Genomic DNA, 16,553 nt, shown 5'->3' on the forward strand with positions numbered 1-16,553 from the left:
CATTTTGGTCAAAGTTAGTTAAGAATTAGTTGGGTTAAAGGTTGTTATTTTTCTGCTTTTGCCAATTGGCACACCAATCTTGGCGCACCAATTGCTTATTTTACAAGCAACTTGGATTTTCTTGTATAAATATAGTCCCTATGTGCATTTAACAATTCAATGAATGGAGGTATTATTCATGTTATTTCCGCAATATGGTATCAAGAGTCAGTTCCTGAAAGAACCTGCTCAACACTTCTCTACTACACTCTCATTTCTCTCCAACACCTCTCCAAAATTACTCCATTCCTTATATGCCTTCCTTCAATCTTCCTAATCTTGGATTGAAGCATGACAGAACCAACAAGCATGGATCATCAGAGAAATACCCAACTTATCACTCATAACAGTGAAACAAAGAACCCCTATTATCTTCATCTTGGGGATAGCCTAGGGGCAACTCTCGTCACACCACCATTGGATGGCACTAACTATCAAATTTGGAGTAGATCAATGAAGAGAGCATTATTCTCAAAGAACAAGTACAAACTTGTGAATGGCTTCATCACTGAACCAAGTCAAGATGGCCCTGAATTTGACACATGGGAAAGGTGCAACAACATGGTCATATCATGGATCACAAGGTGTCTAACACCAGAAATCTCTCAAAGTATCATATACATTGAAAGTGCTCAAGACCTTTGGGAAGATCTAAAGGAGATATTATCAAATGGTGACTATTTTTGCATGTCTGGCCTCTTACAAGAAGTACACTCCTTAAGAAAAGGGGATAGAGGCATATCAAAATTCTTCACTAGCCTAAAAACTCGGTGGGAAGATCTGAATCCCTTAGACCAATGTCTCTTGGTCTATGTGGAAAGAGATTGACGTCTATGAGAATATGAGGGCATATTGTGAAAATGAATATGTGATATGCTTTCTAAAGGGCCTAAATGAAGAATTCAATACATGCAATGCTCAAATTCTTCTAACGGAACCTCTTCCGTCCATAAATAAGGTGTTTGCCCTACTAATTCAACAAGAAAGGCAATTGGAGACAAATATCCAAGGAACCAAGATTCTCTTCAATTCAACCAACAAGGGAAATATTCATCAAGATGAACAAGGACAATCTTGGAGATCAAAAGGTAATCCTGGAAGAAGCAACACCAATCAAGGAAGGGGAAGGGGATTAACAAGATTCTACAAGAAAACCAACATCAAAGTGTGCACTTATTGTAGCAAGGAGGGTCACACAGTTGACACTTGCTACTTCAAGCATGGCTTCCCCTCAAATTACCAACAAGATAAGACAAGGTAGGCAACAAACATGATCAATAGTGCTACCATTGAAAACAACATAGAACATGAGAATAGCAAGGAATCATCAAGCTTTAAGAACCAGACTGCAAAAGGGTACAACTTTGGGGCAGAGCAATATGCTCAGTTAGCATCCCTGTTGCAGAGTGTTGAAACAAGTGAGCCTGATCATAGTATAAATCAACTCAACATCACACTTATAGCACAAAAAGGTAATGATGCAGAAGATGATCAACAAGTATCAGGTAATATCTCTCTATGGGTGTTGGACATTGGTGCCACAGACCATGTTTGTCCTAATCTAAATAAATTTAACATGTTCCACTCTATAACACTAACTATCATTAATCTGCCCAATGGTTCTACCACTTGGGCCAACATATTAGGGACAATTATCTTGTCCAAGTCTTTGACCCTTCATGATGTCCTATATGTGCCTGATTTCAAGTTCAATTTAATATTCATCTATAAGCTAACAAAGTATATGGACTGTCAACTAATCTTTGATGGCTTAACATGTTGCATCCATGATATGACTACCTTGAGGATGATTGAACATGCTGAAGTAAAGAATAGTCTATACATCCTTAAGAGAATTACTAGGATAAAGGCTATGAACAATTATAACGTGAACAATGCTTGTACTAATTACAATTTTAATCTGTGGCACTTTAGATTAGGCCACCCCTCTGTTGATGTTTTAAATTTTGTGTGCAAAACTTATTCCTATGTCAATCATGATTCTTTTGATGTTTGTGATTACTGTCATCTTGGAAAACAACCAAAGTTGCTTTTTCCTAGTAATAACAATAAAACTAGCAATATCTTTGATTTGGTTCATATGGATATATGGGGGCTAATAGAGGCCAATTCAATGCACAACCATATATTCTTCCTGATTATTGTTGATGATTACTCAAGACATACTTGGCTTTTTATTATGAAAGCCAAATCTGAGGTTAGATACCTAGTTCAGGATTTTGTGAAAATGATCAAAACTCAATTTGACAAAGTCATCAAGGTTATAAGAAGTGACAATGGAATAGAATTTAGCATCCCTGACTTCTTCAGGGAACATGGCATCCTACATCAAACCTCATGTGTTGAGACACCGCAACAAAACTCATTTATTGAAAGAAAACATAGGCACTTGCTGAATGTCACTAGATGCCTCCTTTTTCATTCCAACCTACCCAAAACCTTTTGGTCATATACTGTGCAACATGCCACCTATCTGATAAACAGTCTACCTAGTACAACCTTGCAACATAAGTCTCCATTTGAACTTCTCCATAGAAATGAACCCAACCTGCTAGAGACCAAGGTCTTTGGTTGTCTTGGATTTGCCTCAACTCTCATCCAACAAAGGACCAAATTGAATCCTAGAGCCAGGAAATGTGTCTTCCTTGGCCACAGAACAGGAACCAAGGGATATGTTATGTTTGACTTAAAGACTAGGAAAACTTTTATATCTAGACATGTTGTTTTCTACGAGCACATATTTCTCTATAAGGTCAATAATTCAGGAAACAAGACAAGCCATGAAGACAACTTAGACCTGACATTCTTAGATTATGAAAACAACAACAACAATATCAATCACTCAGAAGAATCTGAACATAGTGATCAGCCTGAGAATTCCGAATTCATCACAAACCAAGATAGTTCCTATGATGACTCACCACTTACACATACCCCTAAGAGATCCAATAGAGCTAGAAAACCCCCTGCTCATCTTAAAGACTTAAATTGTAACATTCTCAATGCAGATAAACACAAAGGGAACAAAAGAATATTTCACCCCATCACTTTTGTGTTATCCTATGGATCCCTCTCTAGGAGCCATGTCCCTTATGTCTTAAGCATAACTGCCAACAATGAACCAAAAACCTACAATGAAGCCATAAGATCTGACAATTGGATCAAGGCTATGCAGGAGGAGCTCAATGTCTTAGAGATAAAAAACACTTGGTACATAGATGACCTCCTTAGTGATAAGAAGCCTATAGGATGCAAATGGGTAAACAAGATCAAATACAAGTCTGATGGCAATATAGAAAGATACAAGGCTAGGCTAGTGGCCAAGGGGTACAACCAAACTGAGGGTATTGACTTCTTTGACACTTTTGCACTTGTTGTTAAGTTAACAACAATTAGGTTGCTATTGGCCATTGCTTCTTGCCAAAACTGGATGTTGCATCAATTAGATGTCAACAATGCATTCTTGCATGGTGACCTTGATGAAGAGGTCTACATGAACATACCCCCAAGTGTCACTTGTAGTAAACTCAACAAAGTTTGCAAACTAAGGAAATCTCTGTATGGCCTTAAGCAAGCAGGAAGACAATGGTATACCAAGCTTTTAGAATACCTCATTAGCTTAGGGTACACTCAATCCCACCATGACCATTCCCTCTTCACTAAGAATGAAATTAAAGCCTTCACTACCTTATTAGTTTATGTAGATGATTTGGTTTTGGCAGGAAATAACAAGAGTGAAATAAGCAGAGTTAAGCAATACCTAAATGACAAATTCAAGATTAAAGATCTAGGATCCCTTAAATACTTCCTAGGCCTAGAGATTGATAGAGCAAGAGACGGAATAACTGTTTGCCAGAGAAAGTATACCCTGGGCATACTAAGTGATACAAGATTTCTAGACTTAAGCATGTGCCCACTCCCATAGTCATAACTACCAAATTACACAAAGATGACTCCTCTAGCTATATTGACCCAAGTTCCTATAGAAGACTTGTAGGAAGATTGTTATATTTAACCAATATTAGGCCTGCCATTGGCTTTGTTGTCCAATAGTTAAGCCAATTCATGGCTCAACCTACCAATATGCACCATAAAGCCCTTTACAGGGTGCTTAGGTACATCAAAGGAAGCCCTGGTCAAGGGCTATACTATCCCAATTCTTCCATTATAAAATTAAAGGCATTTAGTGACTCTAATTGGGCTGCCTGCATAGATTCTAGGAAGTCCATCACATGTTGCTGTGTTTTCTTAGGAGACTCTCATGTCTCTTGGAAAGCCAAGAAGCAAAACACAGTGGCTAGGTCCTCCTCAGAGGCTGAGTCCTGTGCCTTAGCCTTTACTTCTTGTGAAATTCAATGGTTAACTTACTTGCTTGAGAATTTTAAAGTTCCTTTCATAAAATTGCTCATCTCTATTATGATAATGATTCAGCTAGATATATCACTGCAAATTCAGTGTTCCATGAAAGGACAAAACACATTGAGATTGATTGTCATGTGGTTAGGGAAAGGCTGCACTCCAAGCTTTTCCATTTGTTGCCTATTTCTACTCTTGAACATGTTGCAGATATTCTGACTAAGGCATTGAACCCTGTTCCATTTCAATACTTACTCTCCAAGCTTGGAATAGTCAATATATACTCTCTAGCTTGCGGGGGTATTAAAGGTAAATCAAGACAAGCAAGTAAGCCATGATTGTGTTATTAACCATGTTAGCATGAATATTGACCGAGAGTCTTTTGCCTTTGACCGAGGAATTCTGGCTCGTGACCGATGGTGCCTTGATCGTGACCGAGGAGTGCTGACATGTGGCCTAGACCGTGACCAAGGAAACTTGGCACATCAGACTCGTGGTCTAGATCGTGATCGAGGAAGCTTAGCGCATCAGACCTGGCCTAGACACGTCCAGCCTTGGCACACTTGCATATGTGTGATGCATCAGGTCTGGCCAGTGGCGCATTAGACCTAGCCTAGGCACGTCAGCTTGGCACATCAGACCTGGCCTAGGCATATCAGCTTGGCATGTGGCCCTGCACCAGACACATCAGACATGGATCAGAAAGATAAACTTGGCGCATCAGGCGCACAAGTTCCATAGGCTTGACGCACCAATCTTGGCCCTTAGATCATGTTTGGATTATATCTTAATTTTGAAACTTTACATGGGCATATTTTTTGCTATGATCTTTTTAGTCATTTTGGTCAAAGTTAGTTAAGAATTAGTTGGGTTAAGGGTTGTTATTTTTCTGTTTTTGCCAATTGGCACACCAATGGCTTATTTTACAAGCAACTTGGATTTTCATGTATAAATATAGTCCTTATGGACATTTAACAATTCAATGAATGGAGGTATTATTCATGCTATTTCCATAATATTATCATCTCTATCTCGCCACTTTCATAAGCATTTTTCTAGCTAAAGGCCTTATAGGCTTCTCTTGAACTTCTTTGCTTTATCATGGTTATGACCTTTCTGTACACACCTCTCCTTTAGCTTCTTTAAAAAGTATAATTACTATAATTATATTTATTATTCAATAAAAAAGAAGACGACGACGACTTAAAAAGATATTGAAAATGGAATTAAAGTCGTCTACATTTGATATTAGAACTCTTCAAAGTATTAAACATGCATGCATACATTTTAAGTCTTTTGTTTCATGTAATACTTAAGAACTTAAAAGCATTATTAGAAAACATGTGGAGTCTGTCCCATAGTTACGGTTATGGTTCAAGCCTTAGTCTATTACGTATGCAACATAAATATTTTTCAAAAGGGACTTTGTGTCGATTGATGTAAAAGCTAACTCTATCATAAAAATAAAATAAGTTGATTTTTATAAGGTGGGTGAAGATTTAATACTTTTATTCCGATCCTAATTAGATACGTACATTTATAAGCATTTACCTAAGTTAGGTTTCATTCTCAATATCTTTGGTTAGAAATGATAAAGTAAATTCATCCTAACCACTAAATAGGTTTATTGTCAGAAATTGTTTGGTCATGGCTCATGGGTCACTATTTCTTCAGTTAAATTTTTAGGAAACATAATTAACATTTTCTGTATAAGGAATCATTAGAAAAGTATGTTATATATCCTTCTTTGCTAGAAAAATCATTATACCCATGAGTCAATTCCACATAACCATACACTAATTCATTCTCCACCTCCATGTATGCCTCAATAAACTTTAGTAGTGCTGAGATCACACTACACAACCCTTGAACATTTTCTTGTGATCGTCTATGATGTTATCTTGCATCTTATATAGTGTGATTTTCCAATGTAGAAGATTATTTCTTCACAGTTTGGGTTCAAGAAGTAGAAAATTAAATAAGGAGATTGAGGTGTTGAATTATAGGTAGACCGTTACTACCAGAGGCCAAGAGGGAGTGATGAAGAAATATGATGAAGTTCTTGACAAGTATGGTTGTATTCCAATGGAAAAGGTGAAGAGGTGTGAGAGGATGTGAGTGTGAGCAAGGAGACAACATCAGAAGACTAGAATATGTAATTTCAGAGATGAGAAAATTGGGGGCTCTAAACTTCAATTGTTTCAGAAGCAGGGAAGTAACTCGGTCACTCATTCTCTTATAGTTTAAATATATTTTGAGTTCTTCTTCTCATTGTTATTTAATTTTAAGATGAAATATTAATATGGTTTCAGAGTTAGAACCCAATTTTGGTTGTTATGAGCCAAAAAATACATTTTAGTAATGGGTCAAAGTTAACCACTCATCTAATTTGATATGCTTGAATGGAGGGGACATATGAAGAAGTAAGTGTATATACATATATGGTTTGCATGTGCATGGAATAACTCATCTTATATATGTGTTTGCATGGATATAAATAATTAGGGACAAACTTCAAACAAATCAAACACAAATTTAATATGATTTGGCTTATCTGCCTACATTCATAATAAGAAGAGTTAAATTTATAATCAACAAAATTATAGTAAAAACATGCATGTATACTTTCAATCTAGCTATTCTAGCAAATTATTCACCATATCCCTAGATCTATATCTAGCCTCTCAATCTCATACCCCATTCTCATAACTCAACTAATGACCTGCTACAGTAATTCATAACTTTCGAATAACTTATATGGTAAACTATCACTTCCACCCCATCAAATTTCATAGTATTCTACTTAAAAAGCAAAAATACTAAAAAACTTTCCACTATCTTGGTATTAACTACAATCTGAAATTCAAAATTGCAAATAGAATAGAATAGAGCTAGAGATTTATGACAATGACTTTATGTGTATTATAGAGCACCAAAAATTAAGAGACATTTTATTTTGCTGTTGTCTATAACCTAAGTGGTTTGACCCCAAGTTACCTATGTCTTAGGTAATTGGACCTTCAAACACTATCCAAAACAATTGAAAGATGACACAGTGGTTGAAATCTAATAGTCAAATCCAACAAATATAACAACAGAGAAACGTAAAACAAAGAACCTAGAAAAGATTAGAACACAAAAGTCTAAGTAATAGGAAGACATTTTTTTTATAATATGTGAATAAATTTCATGAGAAAAGAAGAGAAGAGGTAGAGGCCTGGTTTCTGAATATGAACCACACCATAATACACACATTAGGAGATAGAGTAGTTAGAGGTCTGCACTTCTGGAGCATGTCATTAGAATTTAGAACAATAGTGCAGACAAAAAGCTTTGGCCTTAGAGGGAGCTTTGGACTTCCAAATATATTCACCCAAGAGAAAATTATCTCCATTGTTGGAGACAATCAAGAAATGAAAGTAGGATTCATAAGAAAAAAATTCGAGGATTCAAGGATCCATTTACTAGAGTTAGGAGTAGAGAGGTTGGGCTAATAGAGCCAATTAAGACCAAAAGATACTTGAACTCATTAACCTCTCTACCATGCAAATTTCTGAAAAAGTTCTAAGTGGAATGATTCTGAGAATAAATTTGACAATCAGAGACATCATGCAAAGAAGATAGATGGAAAAAACCTTCAAAAGACTCACGAAAAAGTAATAATTGAAAAAACCTTCAAAAAACAGGTTTGAGGAATATTACATTCAAACCCAGTATATTTAAAAAAAGTAATAATTGAGAAGGAAAAGAGAATATAAGTCTAATACAATATCTTCAAAGCAAAATCTTTGAAACTTTTACATTCCTTGAACCTGTTTTTTAAAAAATGTATCCCTAAGCTCATATTTTAAGACAACCTAGATGAAAAACCTTTTTCCTTTGGTACTCTTTTCATCTCTAAGCCACAGAACTGGGCCAGCTCTACAGCATAACTTATAATGAATTGTCATGGCAACAATTGAGGTAAAAAATGCTTGATCCACAAAAACAATAAGTTAAAGTTTTCAAGAAAATCATGAAAATCCTTTCACTGGGATTTACATGGCTATCAATCAGACAAAATGCTGAGTTGGGTATTCATCCTCATGACCATTATAGTTATAGTAAAGCCTCTCCCCCTTGGCAATATCACGAGTCGTGACCAAAAAGACCCTGCATTCCCCATTAACATTGTACCTTAAACATTTGCAGTTCTGTTTCTTCCTACCTTCCCTGCATAGAAATTGGATATGTTCTAAGCACAATAATATTAAGAATTAGCAATATTAGTTTACATATAAAAAAGTATTAGCATTTTACAGAGTTAAAATCCTAAGTTGAGTTCTTTATAAATATACTAAAGCCAAACAACATATAAAACTTTCTGCAAGAAGTATGGTAATACAAATGTCCACATGAAGGAAGAAATCAAAATACATGAGACAAGAAAAGCTTACTGAGTATAATTGTTTATGCCACTAATGAAGCGGGCAATATTTCCACGTCTGTCCGCGCAAATGACAAGATTTTGGGCAGGTTCTGATGGTAAAAGAAGGGTCATCATGCTATCGCAATCATCACGTTCCCGTTTCTTCAGGTAATCCACATCTCCAATGTATTCAGCAATGAATGTCATATCCTTAATTGGGCCATCAGCCTCCACAGTATAGCTACACCACAAAGTCAATAAAAGTATGCTAAATATTAAGGCACGAAGCATTGATTTTCTACTGTATGGTGACAAGTCTAAGGTGGCTACCCTTCACATGAATCAAAAACAACCATGAAAGGAGGGCATTCGCCTCTTTTGGACATAGCTTTGCAGAGCTCCACAGTTCTAGTATCCTCCTTGGTAAGAATCTAAGAGGAAAACAATAAAATAGTCTATTAAACTAGCACAGAATTATGGAGATGTGCACACTAATCATGCTATTATTTGTTACAGGTCCATCCATTTTTAGGGGGTAAAGAAATTGGAAAAAACATTTAGTTGAGACCTGCATGCCACCACTTTCTAAGCTGGCTTCATTAGCGGATCTAGGAGCCATTTCGGGCAAGTAAGTGAGGTGATCACTGAATTCCATATTTAATGCTGTTAAAGCAGAAGCAAGAGAACCCATCTGTTTCAGTCTCTGGGCAGGATCTTCTGAAGGAACAAATGGTAATATTCTCCTCTTTTTCTTCTGTACGATTCGAGGTCCTGAACGCTTCTTGCGCCTCTTAGCATCTACAAGTCCAGAAAGGATAAATCAATACAAAGAAGTCTTACAATCAGATAAGGTATATGGAGAATAAGTATATGTACATCCCACAAAGTTGAGGCAAAAGTTTACAAATTCCTTGAATACTAGAACATGATATTAAAACATGACCTTAAAGATTTACAAATAAGGTACCTAAAGGTAACCATTTTGCCTCCATTACTAATAACAAAATACTAAAGATTCATAGTAAATCCTGAGTGCATTAGAAGCAAACATGAAAGTGGAAGTGTTATGTCAACCAAAACCAGCAGGTAAGAATATAAAAAAGGATATAAACATGTATCATTTATTCTGTAGCCTTCAATATTCATAATGAAGAGCTAGTTGTAATAAACTTTTTTAGTAAGCAAAAATCTTTCTAGTTTTCATTAAGAAACATAAATATCTAATAGTTAAGTTTAGTAACTCAGTTTGCTGCCAAATCATAGACCACTTTTGAATCAATCTACCTACATAGATTTCAAATTTTCCTTTTATACTTTCCAAATCTTCATATAAATCATGGGTCTGGCATCCATATGCTGCAATAGATTCACATCATGGTATAAAAGTAAAACAACATTTTTTGGTATAACCAATGATATTCTCTCACCCTATGGTATAAAAGTAAACGACACTTTAACCTAGTATGATACTTCGAGATCTAGTGTAGGACCTTATAAATTCCTGGTTGGTTAATAAAACAGCAGTTTATTACACTGAAATTTGTCCTAACTCATTATGGATTAATGTTAACTATAACTTATTACAGATGAGTGGTGATTATAATATTTGAATTAAATGAGGGCCTCGTCGAAGAGTTTAGATCTATCCATGAAGGAAAATAAGTCAAGAACACTTCTCCACAAGCATGAATGCATATATATATATATATATGCTAGACAATTAGATGTAAATAGACACAATCTGAGATGGAGATAATCTTTACTAAGAACCATGAAAAAGAGATTATATCAACAATTGGGCATTGAGGCGTTTCAGTGGCCTCATTAAACCTCAAACAACATATTAGGTTTCAGACAAGGTCATACAATGTGACCTTGCAGCTTCTTCACATTTTGTGACTGTTCAATTTGAACACTGTTGTGAAAAGGAGATGTTTAGATATGAAAAAAAGTTTAGTACCTATTTGTTCACTCAACTCACAAGTCACAACCCTGGAAATTGCAGGTAGCCTTAATTACTCCAATTATCATGCCGTTATAGGCACAGTAATTATCATGCAGTTATAGTGATTATGATTGGTTATAACATGTATTTAAGTTAAGCCCACACACAAACATGCATACTGCAGTTATAAAAGGTTATTATTAACATAAAAGAGTAAAATATGTATGCTTCCACTATTTCATTCTATCATTTATATTAAATAATTATTGACTTTTCAAAGAAAAAAATAATTCAAATAAATAGTGAATGATATAACAAACAACTATTTATAAATTTTTACATAAATATCACACTTAACATAAAACTATTGTTTTCATTTAATTATTAATGTCTCTAATAAACTCCAAAGACATAAGCTATATAGAATACAAATAATTCTCTAGTCATGCAGTGAGTATAATTATTGCTACATGAAGCCCCATTCTAGAAGGAGGGTGGTTTTATTTTACTGTATCTACCGATGTTTTAAATTACAATTGTAATTATAAAACGTTATATAACGTTACTGCAATTACAAACACTATGGGGGACTCCCGGAAACATGATAGTATGGTCACATTGCTGTTTGGACCTAAATGTGAAATCACAAGTCTTATGACTATCACAAAATATTTAAAGATCAGATATTTTATATCCAACTTTCTTAAAAAATAATGTTGGCTTTGTTAATAAAAATATTGTTTTTCTTTGTTCTTAATAAAAGTCGTCCAGCTCAGCCGAGCTGCCACTGACACCAGGGCTTTCAAATCAATAAACCAACAATCTACATTACCTTCACAAAACCAAATATTCTTCTACCTAAATTTATCTAAGAGTCTAATATTTATGAGTTTGGATACTCTCCAATAATGGATAAGACAGTGCTAATCTAAGATTGTGACACGTGACAATTCAATTTTAATGGTCAAGATTTTAAAATGCAAAAATATATTTTTAATTAAATTAATTCAAAAAATAAATGTTATCTTCCTCTCTTCTTCAACCGTAACTACTACCTTCATTGCTACATAGGAGAGAGAAAACAAACCTTTTCTTCTTCTACAACGGTGGCTCACCGATGGCATTAACTTCTTTCTCTCCAAGTGCATCTACTCCCTTGCTACATTACGAGAGAGAGAATATAGAATCAAACCCAGGTTTTTTTCAATTGAAGGGACCAAATGTTTTGAGATAATTGTTGTGCTTGATGGGTCTCCAACTCCAAGTGGAATTTGAGTGTAACATTATACTCCTTCCTATTTTTAACAGGAACCTTCTCCATGGTGAAAATTTAGGCCATCCATGTAGTGTTTCTTATTTTTTAGCAACATCCCTAAATCCAAAGTCAAGAAAGCCTAACATGGTTCTATGGAAAAAAAGAGGAAAGAAAAGAGGAGGAAGGAAAAGTGGTGGAAAATATTATTTTTCACCATTTGGTTCAACACTAAAAATGAGGGGAGGGAAAAATAAGCATGGGTCTCACACAAAAAGTTTTCCTCCCTGATTTGTGAAGAAAATTAAGAAAGGAGAGAAAAACATCAAAAACTCTAAATTTTTCCTTCACCATGAATGAATTTAAAGAACTACAATCTATGTGAAAATATATACAATTTAATAAAATTATTTATTTATATTCATTTTGATGTGAAATTCGTTAACTTAATTTTATTTTCGTTGCTTCTAAATTCAAAAATAAATAATAATTGTGTATTGTCCGAAATGATAAGAAAAAAAATAAACATAACTACAAATAAATAAACAAATAATAAATAAATTAAAAAGACAAAATGTAAAATATATAGAAGTGAGATTGTTAAAAATATAAAAGTGATTGTAAAAAATTAGTCATACTTTACTTAGATACATTGGTGAGAAGAAGATATAAGATGTTAATGATTTTTATTGAATTTTATAAACATAAATTATTATATTAAACTTAGTAACTTAAAAATATTAATCAATATTATTAAAAATAAATTATTTAGTTATGTAATTGCAATATTACAAAATAGTATTTAAAAATTAGACATATTTTATAATTATGTATTGTCATTTTAAATAAATATTTAGTTATGTAATTTAGTTATATAATGAGGGCACTTATGTCTTTTAAATATACTAGGTTTAAATATGCATTTTCTTTCCTCTCACTTTTCTTCTATTTTCAATCATACCAAACAATAAAATTATTATCTCATTTTCTAATACTTTTCTTTCCTTCAACTTTCTTTCCTTCCATTTTCTTTCCTTTCACTTTCCTTTCTTAACCAAACATAGCCTAATAATCATCTCTTGTTTTTTTAACTCTATATTCTCCAGCCGCCACCTATAATGCCACTAGTGAGCCATCGTTGAAGATGAAGAAAAGGTTTATTTTTCTCTTTTTGTGCTTATGTTTTCTCTCTCCTATGTAGCAATGAAGGTAGTAGCTATCGTTGAAGAGAAGAGGAAGATAACATTTATTTTTTGAATTAATTTAATTAAAAATATATTTTTGCATTTTAAAATCTTGACCATTAAAAATTGAATTGTCACATGTCACAATCCTAGGTTAGCACTGTCCTCTCCATTACAGGAGATGATCCAAACTCAATATTTATATATTCCTGGTATTAAGACTTATATATAATTATTATATTATTCATTTAAGTTAAATTACTTTTACAAATAGTCAATAATAATTAAATAAGAATAGTGGATGATACAATATAATGATAATATATAATATTCGTATATACACTAAGTTGGGTACATCTTTTTTCTCTTATTTCAAAACAATTATCCAAATCATATTATTCCTTCAATACTATTATTATTAAAAGGGGTTCATAAAAATTACGTAAAAAACGGGTTGATAGGAAATGTCTGAAATTCTGCCTATTATTATTACCTTGAGAAGAAGAACCTTTCTCTTGAACATTAGGATCAACCTGAATCCCAAAAAAATCATATATCTTCTTCTGAGAGAAACCTAAAACACAAAAATAAATAAATAAAATAAAAGGTGACAAATACAATGCAACATTCATCATAAAACACTTCAAAGAAAAAATATTGTTTCATTTCTCAAATTCATGCAATTCAATCCCTTACTTGTAACTCGTTTCACTTTCTCTCCCGAACAATTAGGGCAAAACCACGATCCAATCGGGACTCTAACCACGATTGGCCTCAAACATTTCATATGAAATCCTTTGTCGCATTTATCGCAAAGAAGAAGCTCTTCTGGCAACTCACCGGAGCCGCATTTCTCACAGTTCAGGTCACTATAACTGTCGCTCTCCACCATGGTGTATTCAGCCCTCACCATTATCTCCGTCTGCGACTGGTACATGAACCACGACGGTGATGACGACTCCGGCAACAAATGAGGAAGGAGCTGCGGTGCCTGAGTGCGGTGGATGAAGCCGACATGCCTCTGAGACGCCGATGGTGATTGTGATGATGTGACAGGAATCATGGCGGGGTGGAAAATTTGAGAATGGTTGAAGGTAGAATGGGAAATACAAAATATAATGTTTTTAATATTCAGAGCTAACTTCTATAGATGAAGTCGAGAATGGTGTCTCTAGTGTGAAGATTAAATTTAATAAATAATAATAACAAAAAATAAATAAATAATTTAATATGTTTGAAAAAAGAAAAAAATATATTGTTAAGTTCTTTTGCTTTTGCCTTTTCTATTTGGTTGGTGTTGTCATGTAAAATTGAGAAATCCTAGCCGAATATTAAATTAAAAGAATTTTTTATATAAGTAATATTTTTATCTATAAGTATATCATTACATATAAATATAAAAATATTATAATCGATAATTATGTATAATTATATTGAAGTAATATCTTTATATATATTTTTGGATCAGAGTACCCAAAACCTTAGAACAATGTTTTATTTTTTAAATTTTAAGTGATTGTCCAGTTTACTTTTGAGTTTATTCTATTTTAATTGAGTTTAAACAGTTGGACTGAAATTTCGCTAATTCAAAACAATCATACCACTCATTCAATTAAGATTACAAACTAAAGTCGTTTTTAAGTCTGATCAACAATCAGACTGATCTAACGGTTCAATTTGATTCAATTCTCACCACACCATAATGATGACAAATATAAATTTAGAAACAATTTAGCAGATAATAACTTTTTTAGGTATTCATGTTTTTTAAATAAATATTTTATGTATAGTATAATTTTTATTGGTTGAAGTCTTGAAGATCATATCAAATTAGTTTTATTATTTTTTTCCAGGAAATATTAGTAATTGAAGTGACAAATTTATTATATTCCTATGTTATTAATAATTAATAATTATATATTGATTATTATAAAATATATAATTTTGTTTAAATATATAAATTATATAGATGTCTTAATGATTAGGGATTACAAGAAAGGATGATAGAGGAGAGTGATGTGTACACTCACCTATGTGTGAGTACTCTAGCATTAGTGAATAGCCAATAAATTTTAAGTTTAATTATATATGTATTATATTTTATAATAATCAACATATATAAAAAATAATTATTACATTGATCATAGTAATATAAGTATATAATTTTTTATTATAGTTTAATCATTAAATTCGTTATTAAATAATAATATAATTAATTAAATATATTCTTAAAGTAATTAAAAATATAATAAATGTAAAAATATTATTATAAATACTCGACAAAACTTTTATGCGTGTAATATATAGACTAATAATATAAAGATACTAAATTATTCAGTTGTATTATTTTCTTTAAAATATGGATTATAATTAAATATGAATGATGAATAATTTAATGATAATATATAAAATTAATACACATATATAGATTTTTTTGATAGGTATTTGATAGTATTTCTAATGTATTTTTTGTCATATGTAAATACTATAAGTCCATAACACACCAACCACTATTCTCATCCCTAGTATTGGCGGCAAGTGGCAGCTCATGGTGAAAGATGGGGGAATATATGTACGATGACGTGGCGGGTTATGATTAGTTGGGCTAACGTGAACCCGATATGCGCACAAAATTTTATGAAGCTTGTTGTTCCACGTTTATCATCCAGTGTAGTTGTTCATTGGTCAAACATTACATTTATTTTTTTATTTCTATTCCAAAAAATTTACTGCAAATAAATAGACAATGATTTTAATTATAATTTGACAACATCATTTAAAGGAAAATAATTTTTTTGGCAGAATGAAAAAATTACCATTTCCATGCTATTATTAATTATCCTCGTTTTTTAATTCCTTTCGAGTCAAATGATATTTTTTTTTCTTTTTTGCATTTTTAAAGAATGAAATTATTTTTCATTATAGTTTCTCCTTGTAATAGTAATATCATTTTTCATTATTTTTTTCTTTGTTGGCACGATCAACATATTTTTCATACATTTTATACTTTCAGTTATATTCTAGGATATATTCTAATTATTGTAATGTTATTTTGCTATGTAATTTAAATTGATACGTAATATTGACAGTGGTAATAAATAGAAAATTGTGGTTATTTTGCTATACATTTTATAATTTCAGTTACGTGTTTGATCCCCTCAAACAAGGTATCGGGTTCGAGTCTTGTACATGGAAAAAATGTTTGCTGGGAGAGTTAGTCCTACTTACTTGTGGATGTTTCCAGCTTGGACATGATTGTCTCTAGTGTGAGAATACATGTGGAAAACAAATTTTTTTAGAGAATTTATAAGTTTTCTCAAATGCAAACATATTTCTTAAAATTTAAAT

At 32.8% G+C, this 16,553-nt stretch overlaps 1 protein-coding gene across 1 annotated transcript; it reads right to left on the bottom strand.

Annotated features, from left to right (window-relative positions):
- LOC109327867 (probable Histone-lysine N-methyltransferase ATXR5) lies at positions 8,414 to 14,334 on the bottom strand. Its single transcript, XM_019561042.1, has 6 exons — positions 13,902 to 14,334; positions 13,699 to 13,779; positions 9,393 to 9,622; positions 9,155 to 9,255; positions 8,853 to 9,065; positions 8,414 to 8,628 (listed from the first exon to the last, which is right to left on the bottom strand). Exons 1-6 carry the CDS (start codon positions 14,266 to 14,268, stop codon positions 8,469 to 8,471), a joined length of 1,152 nt encoding a protein of 383 aa, XP_019416587.1. The 5' UTR covers positions 14,269 to 14,334; the 3' UTR covers positions 8,414 to 8,468.

Source organism: Lupinus angustifolius, chromosome LG15, assembly GCF_001865875.1.
Source record: "Lupinus angustifolius cultivar Tanjil chromosome LG15, LupAngTanjil_v1.0, whole genome shotgun sequence".
In the NCBI taxonomy this organism is placed as follows: Eukaryota; Viridiplantae; Streptophyta; class Magnoliopsida; order Fabales; family Fabaceae; genus Lupinus; species Lupinus angustifolius.

What these genes read in the sequence shown, in the direction of transcription:
- LOC109327867 (XM_019561042.1), bottom strand. Translation starts at nt 14,268, where the DNA reads ATGATTCCTGTCACATCATCACAATCACCATCGGCGTCTCAGAGGCAT. An exon ending in GAAAGGTTCTTCTTCTCAAG is followed by an intron (nt 9,623 to 13,698) that starts GTAATAATAATA and finishes CTGGACTTGTAG; the next exon opens with ATGCTAAGAGGCGCAAGAAG. An exon ending in GTTTTTGATTCATGTGAAGG is followed by an intron (nt 9,066 to 9,154) that starts GTAGCCACCTTA and finishes TTTGTGGTGTAG; the next exon opens with CTATACTGTGGAGGCTGATG.